At 37.5% G+C, this 22997-nt stretch overlaps 2 protein-coding genes across 6 annotated transcripts in view; both read left to right on the top strand.

Moving 5' to 3' along the window:
• Positions 1 to 2605, top strand: part of cfap70 (cilia and flagella associated protein 70) — an 86881-nt gene extending 84276 nt beyond the window's left edge. For all 3 annotated transcript variants that reach the window (XM_063057471.1, XM_063057469.1, XM_063057470.1), the window contains one exon: positions 2372 to 2605. In XM_063057471.1, the coding sequence (XP_062913541.1) occupies positions 2372 to 2452 (81 nt within the window). In that variant the 3' untranslated portion in view covers positions 2453 to 2605. The remainder of the gene's footprint in view (positions 1 to 2371) is intronic.
• A 2061-nt stretch (positions 2606 to 4666) lies between these two features.
• Positions 4667 to 22997, top strand: part of wdr90 (WD repeat domain 90) — a 105271-nt gene continuing 86940 nt past the window's right edge. For all 3 annotated transcript variants that reach the window (XM_063059117.1, XM_063059118.1, XM_063059116.1), the window contains exons 1-5: positions 4667 to 4776; positions 14420 to 14517; positions 15891 to 16067; positions 17100 to 17238; positions 19038 to 19208. In XM_063059117.1, coding sequence (XP_062915187.1) covers positions 4743 to 4776; positions 14420 to 14517; positions 15891 to 16067; positions 17100 to 17238; positions 19038 to 19208 — 619 coding nt within the window. In that variant the 5' untranslated portion in view covers positions 4667 to 4742. The remainder of the gene's footprint in view (positions 4777 to 14419; positions 14518 to 15890; positions 16068 to 17099; positions 17239 to 19037; positions 19209 to 22997) is intronic.

Below are 22997 nucleotides of genomic sequence, written 5' to 3'. Positions count from 1 at the left end.
AGACGATGGCATCCTCAACTCCTAGTCGGGGCTGGTAGGCGAACTGGAGGGGATCTGAACACACCTAACAAACTCCACCCCATCTAAACCCCTTGCCCAAGGGAGATCCCAATCAATATTTGGAAAATTAAAATCTCCCACCACGACAGCCCTGTTATTATTACACCCTTCCAGAATCTGTCTCCCTAACTGCTCCTCGATGTCCCTGGTACTATTGGGTAGTCTATAAAAAAAACACCCAGTAGAGTTATTGACCCCTTCCTGTTTCTAACTTCCACTTGCAAAGACTCAGTAGACAATCCCTCCATGACTTCCTCCTTTTCTGCAGCCGTGACACTATCTCTGATCAGCAGTGCCACGCCCCCACCTCTTTTGCTTCCCTCCCTGTCCTTTCTGAAACATCTAAAGCCTGGCACTCTAAGTAGCCATTCCTGCCCCTGAGTCTCTGTAATGGCCACAACATCATAACTCCAAGTACTAATCCACGCTCTAAGTATATCCGCACTGTTCATGATGCTTCTTGTGTTAAAATAGACACATCGGAAACTGTTGATCTGAGCATATCCCTTCTCTATCACCTGCCTATCCTCCCTCTTGCACTGTCTCCAAGCTTTCTCTATATGTGAGCCAACCGCCCCCTCCTCCGTCTCTTCAGTTTGGTTCCCACCCCCCAGCAATTCTAGTTTAAACTCTCCCCAATACCCTTTGCAGCCCTCCCCGCCAGGATATTGGTCCCCCTCAGATTCAAGTGCAACCGGTCCTTTTTGTACAGGTCACACCTGCCCCAAAAGAGGTCCCAATAATTCAGAAATCTGAGTACCTGCCCCCTGCTCCAATCCCTCAGCCACGCATTTATCCTTCACCTCAATCTATTCCTATACTCACTGTTGCCTGGCACAGGCAGTAATCCCATGATTACTACCTTTGAGGTTCTGCTTCTCAACTTCCTTCCTAACTCCCTGTAGTCTGTTTTCAGGACCTCCTCCCTTTTCCTACCTATGTCGTTGGTACCAATATGTACCATGACCTCTGGCTGTTCACCTTCCCACTTCAGGATATTGTGGATACGATCAGAAGCATCCCAGACCCTGGCACCTGGGAGGCAAACTACCATCCATGTTTCTTTCCTGCGTCCACAGAATCGCCTGCCTGACTCCCTAACTATAGAGTCCACTATTAGTGCTGTCTTCTTCCTTTCCCTACCCTTCTGAGCCCACAGGGCCAGACTTTGTGGCAGAGGCGCAGCCACTGTTGCTTCCCCCAGGTAGGCTATTCCCCACCCCCCAGCAATACTCAAACTGGAGTACTTATTGCTAAGGGGGACAGCCACAGGGGTACTCTCTAGTATCTGACTCTTGCCCTTCCCTCTCCTAACTGTTACCCACTTATCTGTCTCCTGAGGCCCGGGTGTGACTACTTGCCTAAAGCTCCTCTCTATCACCTCCTCAATTTCCCTGACCAGACAAAGGTCATCGGGCTGCATCTCCAGTTCCCTAACCTGAGGAGCTGCAGCTTGATGCAGCTGGTGTGGATGTGGCCGAAAGGGAGGCTGGGAGTTCTTGTCCCTTTTTTGTGCGGGGACAAGTTTTGGGTGCTGATGTTCTTGTTGCATTTTTGTGCAGGGAGGGTTGAAGATCATGTTGCTGTTTTTCTACATGAGGGCAGGGGTGGGTTTGCTGTTTCTCTTTGAATTGACTTCCATGGTTTTTCTTTGTTTCGTGGCTATCTGGAGAAGAAGAATCTCAGAGGTGTAAATTGGATACAAACATAGATAATAAATGAATCTTTCCAATTATTACAATTGAAAGCAATAATTCTATCTCCAAGGTAGTTGGCACGGACTCTGTTTATTTTTATTTATTTATTAAGATACAGCATGGAATAGGCCCTTCTGGCCCTTTGAACCAAGCCACCCAGCAATCCCCAAATTAACCCTGACCTAATCACGGGACAATGTACAATGACAAATTAACCTACCCTCTGGTATCCCTTTGGTTTGTGGGATGAAACCGGAGAACTCAGAGTAAATCCATGTTGTCATGGGGAGAACGTGCTAACTCCTTCCAGCCAGCAGTGGGAATTGAACACTGGTCGCTGCTACTGTAAAGCATTGTGATGCAATCTCTTTGTCTTGAGCATTGACAATAATGTTCTATTCTTTTCTTCTATTCTGTTAGAGGAATTAAAGGTTGACTTGATTGACATAGCAATTAGTCTGCACCTTTAATGAAACACATATATTTAAGATTATTATACATTAGACTGAGGAAATCGTTGAATAAGTTCAAGAGGTTTCGGCAGAAAATGTGAACTTCCAACTTGAGAAAAATACTAATATAAGCTAATTTGTAATATATTTTGTTTCATATAGTTAAATCTTGAAGATAAACGGCTTCTTGATGAGATTCATCAACTACAGCAAACACTTGGCTTTGGAAACCCTTCACTTTAAATCCATGGAACCTTCAGACCTGCATTAACCCAGCACTATTTGATAGTCAATTATTTTTCTTGTACCAATTACCTTTATAATACAAATTAAAGTTATGATTTTAGTTAATACATAGCCTGTCTGCACTTTAGTGTATCCTCAAAAATGAATGAACATGTGAAGGTATAAACACTGAATAAAGCAGATTTTGAAAATTTTATACATGTCTTCTGCTACTTATGATGGTCTTGGTAAATCACATTGTGTTTAATTTTTTCTGCCATTCTGTATGCATTTTGTAGATTGATATGTAAATGTTGTTATATGAATTTCATTGCACTTCTTAATCAATATTCCAGAGTTGGACTGCTGGACTGTAATAATCATAACACAGTCATAAATTTCGCCATCAACAAAATTATTTTTCATCCTTCCAACATATTTATTTATTTTTATATATTTTGAAGGTGATGACTCAATGTGTAATGCAATGCACTTGGAGCATCAATCACTGAGTGTGGGAGATGGATTTATGCTTTTGTGCCAAAATCACAGATTTACTAATCTTAGCTACTTGGGACAAAAGGCCTAATATCTCTTTGAGATTAAGATATGTCAGATAATAATATATCTCTAAGCTTTTTCTTAGTAACTCTTTAATGTTGGTTTCATGAATATTAGTGGAAGTAAGATGTACCCATTGGATAAATCAAACAGAAAAAGCATCTTAAATGAAAAAACTTTTGGAATCCTATCGCCATAATGCTATGAACATGGTGGATTCATAGGTGCTGTTGGTATGTCTGCTCCACATTAACTTTCATGTTAAATAATACTTACCCACTATTTTACCTCCATGTCATTGCATCTTCCTGAAGAATCTCAGCTCGAAACATTGACTGACCATTCACTTCCACAGATGTTCCCGACCTACTGAGATCCTCCAGCATTTTCAGTGGGTTGCTTTAGATTTCCAGTTGCTGCAGAATTTCTCGTGTTTATAATTTGTTCCTCTGTTCCTGCCTTGGTCATCTTCTACCGTAACCCTCATTCTTGCCTTGTTAACACTTGATCACTTGATTCAATATACCTTGACTGGTTTTCTTCACTCTCCTACTATCCACCTCCATCAGATGCTCTCTGACTCACATTACCCCCAGCTAAACCATGCTTCTAGTTTAAAATTCTAATCTATGTACGTAAAACCTCAGTAATCTCACCTAACCCTGTTTTTTCACAATCTTTATTTGTACACCCTCTGTTATACTTGACTTAGTCTAATTCTGATCATAATTTTAATTGTCCACTATTTGTACGTTCAACTGACAAGGTATTAAATCTGGAATTCCATTCTTTTATTTCTTGGCCTTGCTTTTATTAAGCACTTCAATTTATCCTTTTTGCTCTTTCTTTGACTTTGGACTTGATTTCGCCATATTATGTTTCAGTACAATACCTTTAAACATTTTACTATATTAAAAGCTATTTGTTGAATGAATTTTCAATTTTTGATTTGATGTGTTTGGATTTTTTGTCATAGCAGCTGAAATTCTACCTATATACACCAGGAGTTAATATTCAAACTCATCTATGATGAGCACTGAAGTAGAGAAATTATGTACCTAGAAAATTAATAATAGTTCTGGAGCTATGCCAAAATAATACTGTTGGTTTAAATGAAGATTTTTTAAAGCTTGCTTCAAATCATTGCTTCTTCGCTGTGTAGCAACGTATTTTGTTGTTCTTTGCATAGAAAAAAGTTGCCGGTGTGCTCTAAATGGTCAGAAACTTAGGTAACAAAAATACATTAAACGTAAAAGTGGAATGGTGCCGTATGCACCTTAGTGTTGAAACTCGTTCACTTCTTTATTATTTGTCACATTAATTTCATTTTCATTAATTGTTTCATACATGTGACCGAAATAAAAAAAAACAAGCTGCCTATGTTCAAAATTCCCGTCAAGTCAGGCGCATTCCGGGTGAAAGCAAATTAATATTGTAGGTCTCAGATATAAAACTTTGACCCTATTTCTTTCTCTCTGTAGAGTTCTGCCTGACTTGCTGAGTTTTTCAGCACTTCGTTCTCACTTCTAACTAACAAGCCATTTGAACCGATTAAACACGCGCGGAATATTTCCAACCAACGCCTGGGCGGCGGGAATTTCTCCCTGGGAGCGATTGGGCTAACGGCCGTAACGTAATGACGCAACGGCGTCACGTAGCGGGCGACGAATCCGTTGGCCCACGCTGCTGCGCGGCAGCAGAAGCGGGATTGGTTGCCGTTTCCGTAACCAGGGAAGTTGGTCAAGTTATGGACCGGTGTGGGGACAGGCGAGAGCGGCACGGTAAGAGGGTTAGTTATAGCGAGGGACCGTAGTTACATCCTGAAGGGTTTTTTTTTAATCGTCATTAAAGGAGGACAGGGGGTTACGGTTGAACCGTTATGGGCCCTTGATCGATGGGCTTTGGGAGAGGTAAACAGCTGAGGAAGGGGTGCGAGAGAAACAGGTGGATGGTTTGGCGTGATGGGAGCGGGGTTGGGGGAAAGGCCAATGAGGGAGGGTAAGGACCAGGTGGAGAACAAGATGGCATTGGCAGGATTAACGTGCACAAAACGCTGGAGGAACTCAGCGGTTCCAATCCGGATTATTATATGCTGATCCAGATTTCCAGCATTTGCAATCTTTCGTGCCATAAGGGGTGTTTTAAGTCTAAGGAAAGTGATAACATTGTGGAATTTTACATCGTTCAAACAACATTTTTACTGTAGTATTTCAATCTTATTTGAAGGGTGCGAGGAAAGTATTAAACGAAAATACAAACGAAGGGATTAAATATCAAGGTTCTCTGGTTTTTAGGGGCAAGGATTTATTTTCATAATTCTCAATGTTTGCATATTCTACAGTGAAATAAGACTGGTAATTGGTAAGGCAAATCCTCTAATTGAACTCGGAATGGGAACGTGGTTAGTAAAACATGACAGGAAATTATTAAAGTGATTTTAAATATTATTACTATAATAGATGATTTTAACTTTTCACATATTGACTGAGACTCCAACACTGTCAAAGGGCTGGATGGATAGAGTTTGTCAAATATGTTCAGGAAAGTTTCCTTAATCAGTACATAGAGGTCCCAACCAAAGAGAACGCAATACTAGATCTCCTATTAGAGAATGATGGAAGGCAAGTGACAGAAATTTATGTAAGGGATCACGTTGCATCTTGTGATCATAATGCCATTGGTTTCAATATCAGTATAGAGAAGGATAGATCTGGTCCTCGGGTTGAGATTCTAAATTGTAGAAAGGCCAATTTTGATGGTGTCAGAAAGGATTTGGCAAGTGTGGATTAGGACAGGCTCTTTTCTGGCAAAGGTGTACTTAGTAAGTGGGAGGCCTTCAAAAGTGAACTTTTGAGAGCACAGAGTTTGTGTGTTCCTGTCAGAATAAAAGGCAAAAGGATAACGGGTTTGGGGAACCTTGGTTTTCGAGAGATTGAGGCCCTGGTTAAAAAGGAGGAGGCGGATAGCAGGTCGAGGCAGGCAGGGGCAAATGAGGTATCTGAGTATAAGAAAAGCAAGAGAACAATTAAGGAAATCCGGTCTAAAAGAAGGCTTGAGGTTGCTCTAGTAGACAAGGTGAAGGAGAATCCCAAGGGCTTCTACAGATATATTAAAAGCAAAATGATGGCAAGGGACAAAATTGTTCCTCTTGAAGATCAGAGTGGCCATCTATGCATGGAGCTGAAAGCAATGGGAGATATTTTAAGTAGATTTTCTGCATCTGTTTACTCAGGAAATGGACAGAGTCTATAGAAGTGAGGCAAAGCAGCAGTGAGGTCATGAGCTCTGCATAGATTATAGAGGAGGAGGTGTTTGCTGTCTTGAGGCAAATTATGGTGGATATATCCTCGGGGCTTGACAAGGGTTCCCTTGGACTCTGTGGGAGGATAGTGCAGAAATTGTAGGGGCCCCAGCTGAGATATTTAAAACATCCTTAGCCACTGGTGAGGTGCTGAAAGATTGGAGGATAGCAAGTGTTCTGTTATTTAAGAAAGGCTGTAAGAATAAACCAGGAAATTATAGGCTGGTGGGCCTGACATCATTTACAGGTAAGTTATTGAAAGGTATTCTAAGGGACCAGATATAAGCATTTGGACTGATTAGTGATAGTCACCCTGACTTTGTAAATGCTAGATTATGACTAACCAAACTTGCAGAATGTTTTGAGGTAGTTACCACGGAAGCTGAAGAAGACAAGGCAGTAGATGTTGTCAACATGATCTTTTAGCAAGGTATTTGATGAAGTCCTGCATAGGTAGTTCAATTGCTTGGCGTTCAAGTTAAGGTAGTAAATTGGGTTAGACATTAGCTTCACAAGGGAAGCCAGAGAACGGGAGTAGATGATTGCTTCTCTGATTGGAGGCCCATGACTAGCCTCAGGTGCAAGGATCAGTGTTGTTTGTAATCTATATCAACAACCTGGATGATAATGTGATTAATACCAAAAGAATTAAGAGGATGCTAGAAGTTTCTTCAGATACATAAAGTGTAAAAGAGAGGTGAGAGTTGATGTTGGACCACTGAAAAATGACGCTGTAAAGGTAGTAATGAGGGAACAACGAAATAGCAGACAAACTAAGTATTTTGCATGTCTTCACTGTGGAAGACACTAGCAGTGTGGTGGAAGTTCCAAGTGTCAGGAGGCATGAAGTGTATGAAGTAACTGGAGAGAAGGTTGTTGGGAAACAGAAGGGTCTGAAGGTAGATAAGTCATCTGGACCAACACAGAGTTCTGAAAGAGTTGGCCAAAGAGATTGTGGAGGCATTAGTAATGATCACTAGATTCTGGAATGGTTCCAGAAGACTGGAAAATTACAAATGTCACTCCGCCCTTCAAGGTGGGAAAGAAGCGAAAGAAAGGAAACTATAGGTCTATTACTCTGACATCAGTGGATGGGAAAATGTTGGAGTCGATTATTAAGGATGAGTTCTCAGGGTACTTGGAGGCACATGATAAAATAGGCCTATATCTTATGATCTTATGTTCTTGTGGTCCAATTGGATCAGCAAATTTGCGGATTATACCAAGGTTGGGGGCGTAGTGGACAGCGAGAGAGACTAACAAAGCTTGCAGTGGGATCTGCACTACCTGGAAAAATAGGCTGAAAAATGGCAGGTGGAACTTAATGCAGACAAGTGTGAATTGTTGAGGTTTGGGAGGACTTGCACAATGAGTGGTAGAGCACTGAGGAGTGCGGTAGATCAGAGGGATCTGGGAATACAGATCAATAATTACTTGAAAGTGGCATCAGAATAGAGAGGGTTGGAAAGAAAGTTTTTGGCACATTGGCCTTCATGTATCAAAATATTGAGTACAAGAGATGAGATGTTATGTTGAAGCTGTATAAGACATTGGTGAGGCATAATTTGGAATGTGTGCTGTGTTGGTCACCTACTGACAGGAAAAATGTCATTAAGATTGAAAGAGTGCAGAGAAAATTTACAAAGATGTTGCCAGGACTTGAGGACCTGAGTTATAGGGAAAGGTTGTGTGGATTAAGACTTTATTTCCGAGAGTGTAGATGAAAGAGAGGAGATTTGATGGGGTATACAGAATTATGAGGGGTATAGATAGGGTAAATGCAAGCAGGCTTTTCCCACTGCATTTTGGTGAGAGAAGCACCAGAGGTCATGGGTTAAGAGTGAAAGGTGAAATGTTTTCGTGGAACGTGGGGAATTGAGAGTATGGAACGAGCTGCTTGCGGAAATCAGATGTAGGATTAAGTTCAACATTCAAGAGAAATTTGGATAGATATACCGGTGGGAGATATATGCAGGGCTATGGTCTGGTGCAAATTGATGGGACTAGGCAGATTAATAGTCTGGCATGGACTATTTGGGCTGTAGTGTTCTATGACTCTGAGTATGGAAGGAAATTAGTAAGAAATGTGGAGAAAAGTTAGTGTTGTAAAGAAATAAAATTATTAATAGTGATATACATAGGCCTGTAATCGAGTTGAAGAATTTCTTTTGCCAGAAGGCAGTGAATCTGTAGAATATATTGCCACAAATTGCTGTGGAGGTCAAGCCATTGAGTATATTTAAAGCAGAGGTTGATAGGTTGTAGATTAGTAAGGGAGTCAAAGGTTACGGGAAGAAGGCAGGAGAATGGGGTTGAGAGGAAAATAAATCAGCCATGATCAAATTGTGGAGCAGATTTGATTGTCTGAATGGCCTAATTCTGCTTCAGTGTCTTATGATCTAAAAGTCATATTATAATGGCATATTAAGTAATAGCAATATATGAGACCCAAAGAAAATACCAGAAATAGTGCAGAGCCAAAGGTTTATGAGCGAGGAATTTAGAAAGTCAGTACTAGTAATTACAGGGATTAAAAGTTGACAGAATCTCTCTATGAAGTGGCCTGTGATACTCTGATGTAGCATAGGGATGTCATAAGCATTTCTGGGAATCTGCTTTGGGTTCCAGAACTGTCAATGGATTGAAGATAACAAATGCTATCCGAGTGAGAGAAAATGGGGATCCACACTTAGCCTTGTATCAGATGTTGGGATCATGGTTACAGACCTCCTTGAAAATCACTGATTAGGTAGAGTTCATAAAGTTTAAGCCAACGAAAGTTTTTCAGTCAGTTTGGATCTAACACTTCAAAGACAATAACGATAGAATTGAATTTCATTGCATTTTGTAGCTTAGTGTATTCCTCAGTAAAATAATGGCATCTGAATGATAGTGGAAAGTGTTTCCGAGCAACTCCAAGGTACCCAATATGTCATATGTTGCTGATGCAATGTAGGATTGTACATGCTGAACTAGGGAATCAGCAGGCTATAGATAGCTGAGCAAATAAGTAAGCAATGAATCTGATTAAGTCCCAATGTTGACCATTACAAGTTTTGGTGAATATTTCTGATTCTGAATAAATAAGCGACTCTTAAAAAGATGATCAATGAATCTCCCCATTCTCAATGAGGGGGAGTTTGTTTTGCTCCATAGTAAGACGTGCCTAGATAGAATGGACATAGGAAAGGTTGAGGGCCCTTGTAAAACATCTGTGGTGTTAATATTGCACTTTAGAACTAGTCCCTTCTTTAGCCAGTTACTCCAATGAAAGTGCAGCACTAACATCAAATCAAATTTGGAAAAAAATAGCTAGTTTTCTAATGTTCACAACAAGACATATACATTACAGCCTTTCTGAGTCTGTAAATTTGCCATTACAGATTTCACAAATCACCCAAAAACTTGTGTTACAGAATCAAATTCTCTCTCATGGTATTTATGAGGAAACTTAAATACTTTTTCAACTTGAGTTTCTTGATACATTCATTCATGATGTGGCTTTGCACAATTGGAAATTTTGTTATGGGTTATTTTCTAGGACTTCAACGAATTAATTTTTCTTTTTTTCCACCCCTCCCCACCCTAATAACGTGAAGGTCTCATGTCCATTCCACCCATTTACATTCTCCTTCTGTTTGCTTTCAACCACTAAAAACAATGAAAGGTGCTGTACTTGTTTTATACTTATGACTGTGATGCCAAACACAGCTCCATTGCCTTTTGAAGGCAAGCCCTCCCCATCATTGAGCCATATCTACACTGTCATTGGCCAAATCAAGGGTGGTGACGAATCATCATATTGAAGCGTGACTGAAAATCTGGCTGAGCAGTGCCATAACAATAACCTCTCACTCAATGCCAGCATGACCAAGGAGCTGATGATTGACTTCAGAAGGAAACTGTAGGTCTATGAGCCAATCCTCATTGGAGGAATCAGAAGTAGAGAGGCTTAGCAGCAACTTTAAATTCCTTGATGTTTTCGTTTCAGAGAATCTGTCCTGGGCCCAGTACTTTAGTGCAATTACAAAGAAAGCAAGACAGTTTCTCTACTTACAAGTTTGCACAGATTCAGCATCACATCTAAAACTGATAATTTTCTATAGATGTGTGGTGGAGAGTATATTGACTGGTTACATCACTGCCTGGTATGGAAACACCAGTGCCCTTGAATGGAAAATCCTAGATCCGGATACAGCCTGAGCCATCATGGATAAAGCCCTTCCCACCATTGAGCACATCTACACGGAATGCAAGAAAGCAACATCCATCCTCAAGGCCATGCTGTCTTCTTGCTGCTGCTATCAGGAAAACATAGCAACGTCTCTACTTTCGTAGAAATTTCTGAAGATTTGCAATGTCATCTAGAACTTTGACAATCTTCTATAGATGTGCAGTGGAGATTTTATTGACTGGCTGCATCATGGCCTGGTATGGAAACACCAGTGCCCTTGAACAGAAGAGCCGACAAAAAGTTGTGAATACAGCAGTTCATCTACATGGAGTGCTGTCGCAGGAAAGCAGTTATATCATCGAGGACCCTCACCACCCAGGTCGTGCTCTCTTCTCCTGCTATTAGGAGGAAGGTAAGAGAACCTCAGGATCCACATCAGCTGGTCCAGGAACAGTTATAACCTCTCAATCATCTGACTCTTGAACTAGAAGGGATAACTTCACTCACTGACCTGTTGCCACAACCTATGGACTCACTTTCATGGACAGCTCATGTTCTTGACATTTATTGCTAATTTATTTATTATTATTATTTCCTTTGTTTTCTTTCTTTTTGTTGTCTTTTGTACATTGGTTGCTTGTCCATCCTAGTGGGTGCAGTCTTTCATTGATTCTGCAGTGTTTCTTCATGGGAGACCAAAGACAACTTGGTTCTGTACCATGGAGGCAGAAATGAGGACCCTGAACCACTCCTGAGGCACAATGGAGAAGATGGTCAAGGGCAGAGAGAGATGGAGGACCTTCGTTGCTGCCCTAAACACCAGTGGCATAACTGGCTGTAATTAACTATTATGTGTCTTGTATCTACTATGAATGCCTGCAACAAAATGAATCTCAGTGTTGTATACGTATGGTGATGTATATGTACTTTGATAATAAATTTCCTTTGAACTTTGAGATACCTCTGACATGCAGCAGTTATTAATTATGTACTCATTGGAGCACTCACCACATTACTGAACTGTTTTCAGCAGGATCACTTGGCATCAGTTTCCATCACAATCTTAACCCAAAAATTGACAAAAGAGCAGAATTTCAGGGACCAAGTGAGAGTTTCTGCCTTTTGCCCTACATCAGTGCATTATTTGACTATATAAGGCATCAAAGGAACTAGAATAAAATTGATGTTGGTTGGAACTGGAGAAAAATTCATAAATGCTTGGAATCAATTTTGAGCACATAAGGAAATAGTTGTCGTTCATGGTCTAATTATTTCTGTCCCAGACATTATAGCACGTGTTCTTCAGGGCCGTTTCATTGCATATCCTGCATGTGCTCCATTACCCAGCTTCCTTCTTTCACGAAGGGCATTGTTTGCTGATGATTGAATGGTGTTGAGTTCATCTTTCATTAAGTTTGTGCTTGCGTTCTGCAGAATCTGAACAACTCAAGTGTGGGTTGATAAATGTCAGCAAGTACTCATTCTTGATCTTTCCTCCTGCAAATTGCTGCTAAAAGCTTTGGACCTAGCACTTGACCTTTGGACTTCTGTCCTGATCTTTTCAGAAGGTGAAATTATATTGAAATGTTGAGTTGAAATTTTACTGAAAATACTGGCTGGTTTGCTTTGTGAAAGATTGCTACTTTAGAATGTAATCATGCATTGGTCCGGATGTTGCTGACAAAGTAAAAATCAAACTAATGATTGTACTGTTATACAAAATAATGCAGTAACTCCCAATTCCTACCCTCACCCACTACTACCTGACTTGATCTGCCCATGATCCTTCACCCACCACCTCCCACAGTGTACCAATCAACTCTCCCTCCTGTCTCGCCCTTCTTGCTCTCCTCTTCAACTCAGTCATAATGCATGGTTTCAACCTAAAAAATGGACAAGTCCCCTTTCCATAGATGCTGTTGGACCTGCTGAGTCCTTTCAGCAGATTATCCGTTGTCCAAGATTCCAGCATCTGTGGTAATTAAATCTATTAAGTAATTAAGTCTATGTTGGTTTCAGCTTTTAGGTGCCTTGACCTAAGTCTTAGAATTGTTTTTTTAAAATCTCTCTCAATCTGCTTTCCCTCTTCTGGAATGTTGGAGAGTGAGAGGTGACTTGATTGAAACATTTAAAATCCTGAGGAATCTTGATGAAGGTGGATGTAGATTTGGAATTTAGAAAAGGGTTTACTGTTTGAAATGTTGTGAATTTAAAACATGAAGTAATTTCTAAGGGTCGTGAGTCTTTGGAGCTCTTTCAGGAGTGGTGAAAGTAGAGATTTGTATGTTTTTAAGGAAAAGTAGAATGATAAGCAAAGAATAAGAAGTTACAGCAGGTTGACAGGAATACAGAGCTTAGATTCAAATCAGTCATGATTGTACTAATTTGTGAACATGTTTGAGGGGCTGAGTGGCCCACACTTGTTCCTAATTTGTGTGTTAATCTGTTCTCTCCATTGAGGCTGCTGGACTGAGTGTTTTCAGCACTTTCCTTTTTTATGACTAAGGCTGGCAATTACATTGCTGATAGTCCATTCCCTTAAACTAACCAGGTGCTAAAGATAAATTATTATTACCCTCTACTTCTTTCCCAGATTTTTGTTTCCTAGATTCTTCTTACAGTTGCTTAAAGATATTTTTCTATCTGATATATTTTATAAAAGTTTTCTCTGGAATTAAATTTGATGATCACATTTATAAGATTAATCTTCAAGGACTGATGGACTAAGAGTATCTGTTGATTTGTACTTTGACCAACATGGATAATCCAAAATTTGGTGAGAAAAGAAATGGGTAACATTACTGTCAGCATTACTGAGACTATACAAACTAATTAAGATAATCTCTCGGGACTTAATTTTGGCAGTTCATTATTTAATGTCATAATTATATCTTGTTAGTTTATTGTTCCAGATAATTGTTTCAGGTACATCTTTGCATGCCGGTTTTTTGTTTGTGGTATTGTGTTAATAATAGAGTTTTTATTCCAGGAGCTGAAAACAACATTTTTATGACACCTGTTTGCTATTTAGCATCTGTTGCCAGGATTTTTTTTTATCAAATAGTTATGTTTTAGCACTTCATTGTTAACAAACGACACATACCTTACTTCAAAGGATTGCAGATCATTTATATTTTAAAATTGGGGATCTTAAATGTTAGGTGTTTTTCAATTTAATGTTAATATTTCTACAGAGCATCCACAGAGCAACCTTGTTTTGAATAACCAGATTAAAAATAATATTGATTTATCTATATTTCTCTCATCATTTCGAACCTATAAAGAGCATAGTGTTTATTATACAACACAACATTTTTTTGTTTGTATGTATCTTACTCACAAGGATCATTTGTGACAGAGTTTTTTCAGTAAGAATCTCAGCAGTAAAACTAGCTTATCTAGGCACTGCCAAGTATTAGATGTATCCTGAGAACAAAAGAAAAGTGTAGTTTATTCATTTTGACAAATTTACCTGTGCAGAACTTCACAGTCTGCTATTCCTATTTTATTTTTCTCCCATCCACCAAGCAAATGTGAACTGGGAATCCTTGAATGAATATTTATTTCCAGGTCAGATCCATATGTATTAGAGCCAATTGCAGCATAGTTCTCAATTCCCAACTGAGATCTGCTAATTTAGCACCAAGTAGTCGTTGAACTTTTAAATTTGTGGTTTAGAGATGTATGTGATTTGAAAGGTAATTCACTAGTGCATTTATTAAGCAACACAGACAACAAATACCGCCAACAACCAATCCTATTTAAAAGTCTATGGCTTGGAACTTCTCTTTTGGTAAATTGCTAAACATTTTAGCTAAAATACTTTAATCTGTAGAAACTTCTTTTGCCTAAGATTTAATAGAAGTGTATCAGCAGATTAATACATCAGAAGTATATGTACTTTGTGTTTGATTTTATTTTGTTGAGTTGTGCTCATTTTTCAATTCAGAGTCTGTGTGGCAGCGTCCATATGTGAACATCTTCAAACATTTCAAATTGGAAGAATGGAAGAAGTCAACAAAAGAAGGAGATATTACAGCAGTTATGGTACTGTTTGTTTTGCTTTTGGTAACCTTTTCCTCCTGAGGTACCAGTTTTTATTTGGGCACTATTCTGTTGATAATAATAAATTAATATTTTATGCAAATGTACTGAGACATTGTCTTGTTTACAAGGTGAAGAACAGGATGATTCCACATTGGCCTTCCCACCCTGTTTTCCATAGCACCTATCACCCAGTTCTGTTTCTTCCTCTAACCTGGTTCCATCCACCTATCACCCACACATTTCCCCATGGGATCCCGTATTTCCCCCCCCCCCCATCAGATGTCTGCTGCCCATCAGCCTTCTATTACCTGGTTCCACTTGCACTTTTCTTTGTCAGAGACCAACATGTATACCTCTTGTGTATCCACATCACTCTTTAGCCTCTGCCCTACCTTCACTCTCCCGTCATATACCTTTAGCCCTTTTCCTCATCTGTTTCTATCATCCCAGCTTGTTTTGCAACTCCACCCCTCCTGCTCACCCACCTGGCTCCATCAGCCCTTCATCCCTCATTCCACCTAGATCCAACTATCACCTGCTATTGCCTCATGCCTCCCCCTTGGAAGATGCTGGCTATCTTCCTTCTACATTCTCAGCCCTGATGCTGGATCTTGACTTTGACTGAACCTTTACCTACACAGATGCTATCTGACCCTCAGTTTGTTCTTAGACTCATGACATAAATTATGTTTTCATCTGATATTCAAGAAATGGCCATGTTGTCTTTCTGCAAGTGTTTCCATTTGATGAGAAGATTACGTTAAAATTAGATAGAGTAGAATCAAGGAAGATTGTGATTTCCCTCTATTTAATTGCATCATCCATGGTGGCAGCCAATGAGTGACTTAATTGTAAACATCTCTTCAGCCATAGAGGCTGCTGGAACTAAGCACTGTCCCTGCAGTTGGTTATTGGAAGGAAATTTTAGAGTGTGCATATTGTCTGAGTTTTCCCTTTTTCTATTTTAAAAATATGTATATGATTAACCTCTTGTGAGTGTGCTAAGATGCCTTTAGTTTACTTGAAATTGAGTATTTGCTTTTTAGGTAATTGGTTTCTACATCCCATAAAAATTACTCTTTTTGTCTAAAAAGAGTATATAGGTAAAGGAACTTGAATAAGGGATTATGCCTATTTTGCCGATAAATAATTTATTTTCCATATTACTCAGTGTTACTGCTCCATTATGTAGAATCATTTTATAAAAGAAACACTTCAATTTATTCTTTTACCACCGAGGTTTATTAACTTTTCCCCGAAGGCATCTTGATCAATTCTTTGTAGGATAAGATATTTGTAACCATAATTTGTATAGTTTTTAAGTTGATTTAGCAGCTTTAACTGAATATGTTCTTTGAATTTTATGTTTTAAGGATAAAACTCTGAAATGCACAGTTTATCGCATCCGAGGCTCCATCCCTGCTGGTAACTACATACAGTTACCAAAAACTACTACTCAATCCCTTGGGCTAGTTGGTCGCTACCTGTATGTCCTCTTCAAGCCAATTGTATCCAAATACTTTGTGGTTCATTTTGATGCAGTCACTGAGGTATGTGTTGATTAATAACCTCTGGATGTTGTGCGTTTGTTAGCTTGATTTTATTAATGGGGTTAAATGCACTTAACAAAAAGTCAGTAACTTTGATAGTATTTGTCAAGATCATGCACCACACTTCAGTCAAATTGTTAATTTCTTGTTTTCATGGATGTTTCAGGTGTAAGGAAGCAAAATGTGCAGGAAGACCCAGTAGGAAATCTGTTAGAAAGTTTTCGATTGATGAGGAATTATTAAAGACCCTCCCAAAATGCTGCAGCTGTTCTAAAAGTTGATTAGTCAGTTATAATTGGCTTTGGAGATTGATTTTATTTCCACTTTTTGAACATCCATTTCTCCCCTCTTAGTCCTCTTTTGAACATAAGCTGTGAGAGGTCCATTGTGTAATTTTTTAAGGTTTTATATTACCTTTTCCCACTATAATATTTGTTTTTGTTCTGTATTTTAATAAATTCTTTGATAGGCAAGGCAATTGCAACCATAATTCAGATGCTTAAGGAATTTAATTTTGTAGAGCTGAGGATATATTACGTTCTTCAGACTGTTCAGTTGGACAATCTTGAAGCATCAGCCTAGACATTAAATCATAGCAGGCGAATTGAATGTGGTCACCATTGCTACTGAGCCAGTTCTATTTTCATTTGTTTCCATTCTGTGTACAGTTTAGTTTACGACTGTGCCTGCATATGCAGAATTCTCCAATTGCTTTTTGTTCGCTGCTTTTCTTTAACATTCCTGAAACTAAGTAGATGAGCAACCAAATTATTCCCATGCCTATATTAAGATGGATGCAAGTTAAAGAAGAGTTTGATCTGTGTTCATAAACAATGTTTGGAAGCTTTGAGATTTACAAACACTAATTTGGATCATTGGTTTGTGCAGCATAGTATACCAAGTATTTTTCAACTTTTGACTGACTGGCTGCATTGCACGTGGGAGAGAAATTGTTTGGAAATTGGTGCTTCTTTTCTTATGGGGTAATTTCATGCACTTTTTCTGTAAGTAACTAAATCCATGTCTCTTCAGGATAGTCAAGTCATTCGGATTTCATTCTCTAACCTATTTAAAGAGTTCAAGTCCACGGCCACATGGCTTCAGTTTCCTTTTGTTTGTGGTGCTGTGAAAGGCTCTGTGTATAATGCTACTGCAAAAACTGCAAAGCAAGGTAAGGGAGTTTTCAACTTCTGTCTTTATTTTTATTGCACAATTTCCTCAATTGCTTGTATTTGGAAAAAGATAGTACTAATTTATATTTTCTTTTCTGTGAAAAATTTACCAAAACTCTCAAGTGATTTATTGGTATTGAAGTAATTCCATTCTCTTCTTTGAAATAGTGCAATGAAATCCTTATTGATTACTGATCTGAATAAATAGGTTAATGTAATATCTTTTCTAAAAGATGACAAATCTGAAATGCCTTTCAGGACTTGGTCTAATTTTATGTTGAAAGATATGGCTACATTATGACACTTCTTTTCCAGAAATACTGCTGAACAAGTGTCAAATATAAAAATAAATTAGTATTAGTTTTAAAAAAAAATCCATCAGAAAAAAAGGACTGAATCCTGTAAAATCCTAAGATGATGATGATCAACATTCAAGAATTTTGAAAGTTGGCTATGAAGGTAGTGGATACTCTAGTTATTAACTTCCACGATTATATAGATTCTGGAATAGTTCCTTCAGATTTGGAGGGTAGCAGAAAGGCGAAGGAGAACAGACTATAGAAAGATGTAATATTAAGAAACAGAAAATAGATCTCCAACTTGTATTTTGACAAATCTATTGGAGATCGTTAAGGATGTATCCAATAGAGTATTGACAGGAAACCTGGAGATATGATATATTTGGATTTTCTGAAGGCTTTCAATAAGAGGATGATACACTAGTGTTGAATAAAAGCTTGTTCTCAGTTACGAAAACAAGGGGAAGATTAATTGGATTGTGGTCAAGCGGCTAGCTGCAACTAGTCTGATACCATAGGGAGCATTATTTAGGTCCCTAATATTCATAATCTGTATTTTGTCAGAAAGGATCAAAAACTTCAGTGTGCTTATGCAAAATTAATTGGGAATGTGAGTAATGAGGATATAAAGAAGCTTCAAGGGGATATGGACAATCTAAATGAATGGGCAACAACATGACAACTAATCGAAGAATTTCTTGTTTGAGTTCAACTGGTTCTTCTATTCCACCCTGGTTTGGTTTGTGTAGGACTAAGTGCCCTTTAAAGTTGTTAGCAATTTATTTAGTCGTCCCGGTAGTTGGTAAAGAAAGATAATGCCTTGAGGTACCGTAAATAGATTTGGGCAATAAGTGTATATATTTCTGTACTGCTTACATCCTGAGGACATTTAGTTTAGTTTGCACAAACATCATTGGTCTAGAGTAACAGGTGGTCTACCCTTCCCTTTCCAAGCAACTGAACCTGGCTATACAGAAACTTATTTAATCACAATAGAGTTTCAGACCTGAATTTTGTTTTCTCAGATCTACCTGATTAAGCAACACAGTATATTTGAAAATAAATATAATTTTTACTTTCAATTACTCCTGTTAACTCCTATCTTTAAAAATTCTCACCTGAGCATTTCTGACCTTCTAAGATTTCCTGATTTTTATTATTATACCATCAGCAGTCATGCGTTCAACTGCAATGGCTTTGAGCTCTGGACTTGCCCCTCTAAATTTCATGTTTCTTTCAACTACGTTAATGCTCTCTTTTTAAACATTTGGCTACACTTTTAGTCTCTCTTACTGTCAGTTGTCATTTAATGTGAACTGGCTTTAGATGATTTAAGATATTAAGGGTGCCATATATATTATAGCTGTTCTGTTAACGATAAATAGGAGTCAGTTTAAAAGATAAATCTTTAGTTACTACTGAATATGCATCTTATCTGTTAGTTATATTGATGTTATCTATGGATAAGCTTGTAATCTTTTCCTTCTATCTTTAAACAGACCTAGTGGGCATTGCCCCTGTTGGTGTAAAATGGACGTGCCTGATGATGGATCTTCGTTATATTTTGTCATTTTATTTAAATAGACACTACAGCCACCTGAAAAACATTAAACTTTGCTCTAATATGTTTGTTAAGAACATCTTTACCAGTGACTTGTTGTTTGAGCCAAGTAAGTGATCATATTGTTATCATGGATATCCTATTTTTTCCAAAAACTTCTTAAATACTTTGCATTTCAGTACCCAGTTTTTTAAAATAATTCATAGATTTTTGCCTTCAATACTTTTTTCACATCAAATAATTTAATGACAATTTATTTTTTTAAATTGGTGATCAGAAGTTTCTCTTTCTTTCTTTTTCAATCTTTTTATTAGTTTCAACATCATACACATTACAACAAATAAATACAGAGCAATTGGGATTGTATTAATTAATAATAATTATATGATAAAAGTATACAGTCAGGTAACACATAGTTAGTAAACCTCCCAAAATCTCACAGATTAACAATAAAATATGTAAAGAGTATACATAAAATAGAAAAATATCATAAAAAAGAAAAAGTATATCCCCTTAAAAAAAACCTAATCTACCCAAACTAAAAGAAAACTAAGGAAAAGAAAAAGAAAAGAAAGGGCTATTATGATACCTCAGATAGAACCAATAGTGTCGCCACTTCCGCTCCTCTCCCCATATATTGCAATCAAAATAGATTTGGTAAGGGTCAAATTACATCATGTGGAAGTATTGAATAAATGGTCTCCAAGTCTCATCAAATTTGATAGACGGGTCATAAATGACACTTCTAATTTTTTCTAGATTTAAACAAGATATAGTTTGAGAAAACCAGTGAAATGTAGTTGGAGGACTAATCTCTTTCTAATTCAATAGTATAGATTTTCTAGCCATTAGAGTAACAAAAGCAATTATCCGACAAGCTGAAGAGGTCAAATGATGTTTTTTTATCATTGGTAAGCCAAAGTTGGCAGTAATAGGATGAGGTTGTAAATCAATATTGAAGACAGTTGAAATAATATCAAAAATATCATCCCAATATTTTGTCAATAAAGGGCAAGACCACAACATATGAGTTAATGAGGCTATCTCAGAATGATATCTATCACATACAGGGTTTATATGAGAGTAATAATGAGCTAATTTATCCTTAGACATGTAAGCCCTATGAACAACTTTAAACTGTATCAACGCATGTTTAGCACAAATAGAGGAAGAGTTAACTAGTTGGAAAATTTTTTGCCATTTCTCAGTAGGTAAGGTAAGCTTAAGTTCCCTTTCCCAGTCATTCTTAATTGTATTGGAAACATCTGGATTTATTTTCCTTATCATATTATAGATAATTGCTATTGAACCTTTCTGAAAAAGGTTTAAATCCAAAATTTTTTCCATTATATCAGTAGAGTATGAAATCGGAAAGGTAGTAAGAACAATATTTAAAAAGTTTCTAATCTGTAAATATCTAAAAAAAAATGTGATCTAGGTAAGTTATATTTATTAGATAATTGTTCAAAAGACATAAAACAATTATCTAAAAATAAATCAGAAAAACGTGTTATACCTTTTGTTTTCCAGACCAGATATGCTTGATCCAAAAAAGAGGGATGAAAAAGAAAGTTGGATATAATAGGGCTAGTTAAAATAAATTGATTCAGTCCAAAAAATGTTCAAAACTGAAACCATATTCGAAGAGTATATTTAACTATTGGGTTATCCATTTGTTTGTTGAACTTAGAAAAGTCAAAAGGAAGTGGGGTCCCTAAAATAGAACCCAGTGAAAATTCTGAAACAGAATTACATTCAAGATTAACCCATTGTGGACTAGAAACTGTGTCCCAATTCTATGTCCAAAATTGTAAATAACGAATATTAATCGCCCAATAGTAGAATCTAAAGTTTGGCAATGCTAAGCCACCCTCCTTTTTGGGTTTCTGTAAATGTCTTTTACCTAGTCTAGGATTTTTATTCTGCCATATGTATGAGGAAATTTTTGAATCAACATTGTCAAAAAAAGATTTCGGAATAAAAATTGGCGGTGCTTGAAATAAATACAGAAACTTAGATAAAATAATCATCTTAATAGCGTTGATCTGACCAATTAATGACAAAAACATTGGTGACCATTTAGTAATCAAACCTTTAATCTGATCAAGTAAGGCTAAAAAAAAATTAACTTTTAATAAATCCTTATGCTTCTTAGTAATTTTAACTCCTAAATAAGTAAATTGATCAGTAACTAATCTAAATGGTAAACACTTATAGTTTGGAACCATCATATTTAACGGAAAAAGTTCACTCTTATTAAGATTCAGTTTGTAACCAGAAAATTTACTAAACTTATCCAACAAGGATAAAGTTACAGGAATGGATTTTTCTGGGTCGGAAATATATAATAATAAATCATCTGCATATAATGATAACTTGTGTATCGCTTTCCCACGAGTAATACCAAAAATATTTGGTGAATCTCGAGTTGCAATTGCTAAAGGTTCTAAATCAATATCAGAAGTTTCTCAAGAGAACATTAAGTAGTATGCAATAGAACATTGGGGAAAATTTTTTGGAGACATTGTAAATTGTACACAGCAAAAGTCTGGAGACAAATAAGAGGTTATAATCAAGAGGGAAGTAAGATTGAGTGATGGTAGTAAGTAGCAATAAGTGGCCTTGGTGATCAATAGAAAGTGATGTAGATGCTCAGATAAGGCAAAACTGGACACAAATATTGTGTACAATTGGATGTAAATAATCTGAGTGACGTGGGATGGTTTCAAATAGGAATGGGAAAAAATACGGCCATTGACCTGAAGCCAAAAGAAATTTTTTTTTTGTCTTAATGGCATTAGTCTGGAAAAACTTTGGCTCATTCATATATAATGAACATATGAGTCAGAGGCAGGATTAGTCATTCAATCACTTGTACATGCTTTGTCACAATAAGATCACGGCTGATTGATTGCAATAAACACCACATTTTGAGGGGTAAATTTTTTTTCACAAATGATAGTTGACTTCTAGAATGAGTGCCAGTGGAGGTGGTGAAGGCAGCACAGTAATAATATTTAAGAGGTACCTGCACAACTATGTGAAAATTTTTGGCACAGAGCAGTATGGAATTGATGTAGTCAAGTAGATGGGCATGATGATCAGCACAGATGCTGTAGATCAAAGGGCCTTTTCTTATGCTGGACAACTCTCATAAGACACTAATCCACCTGCAAAAATGGAAACTTTCACATTTTTACATTAAATTTCATTTGCCATGTCTTTAGTCATTCCCTTAACCTATCTACATCCTCTTGCATGTCTTCCTCAAAACTTTTCTTAGCTTTTCTTGTGTCGTCCGCAAAATTGTCAACCATACTTTTGGTATTTTCACCCACGCCATTTATATACAGTGAATTCCAGTTAATTGGGGCACATCAGGACCAGTACATTTTGGCCCAATTAAGCAGATGTCCCAAATAGCCGAAGTTTCATGGAAATCATTAAAAGGTATAAAAAAGACAAACTGCTGTTTAACAGAGTAATAAATTATTTATATGAAATACCAAACAAATCAGAACGCTAGTAATCTTACTAAAGTAGTATAAAACGGTGTATTAGTTCCTAATAATTATCAGTGGAGGAATTCATCCAATGTACACGCCATGTTCTTTTGATTGACTATAAATGAACAAAATCAGTGCAAGCACCTCGTGCAGATAATAGATGATCCTTCATTGCCTTCCTGCATGACTAGTTCAAGTTCAGATGTGTCAACTTCATGACTTTCATTATCTTCCTATTTCCTGCCTTGATGTTGTGATATAATGCTTTTGATGATTGCATGGTGCAAATCTTCATTTCATTGTAACATCTAAAATGTTTGTTGATGCCTTCAATTTCCTTGTAGTCCCTAACTTGTTGAAGTAGTGAAATTGTTTCATTTTCACTCCCGGCT

The sequence above is a fragment of the Mobula hypostoma genome, chromosome 9, assembly GCF_963921235.1.
Source record: "Mobula hypostoma chromosome 9, sMobHyp1.1, whole genome shotgun sequence".
NCBI lineage: Eukaryota > Metazoa > Chordata > Chondrichthyes > Myliobatiformes > Myliobatidae > Mobula > Mobula hypostoma.
This window is presented reverse-complemented; position numbering and strand designations above follow the sequence as displayed.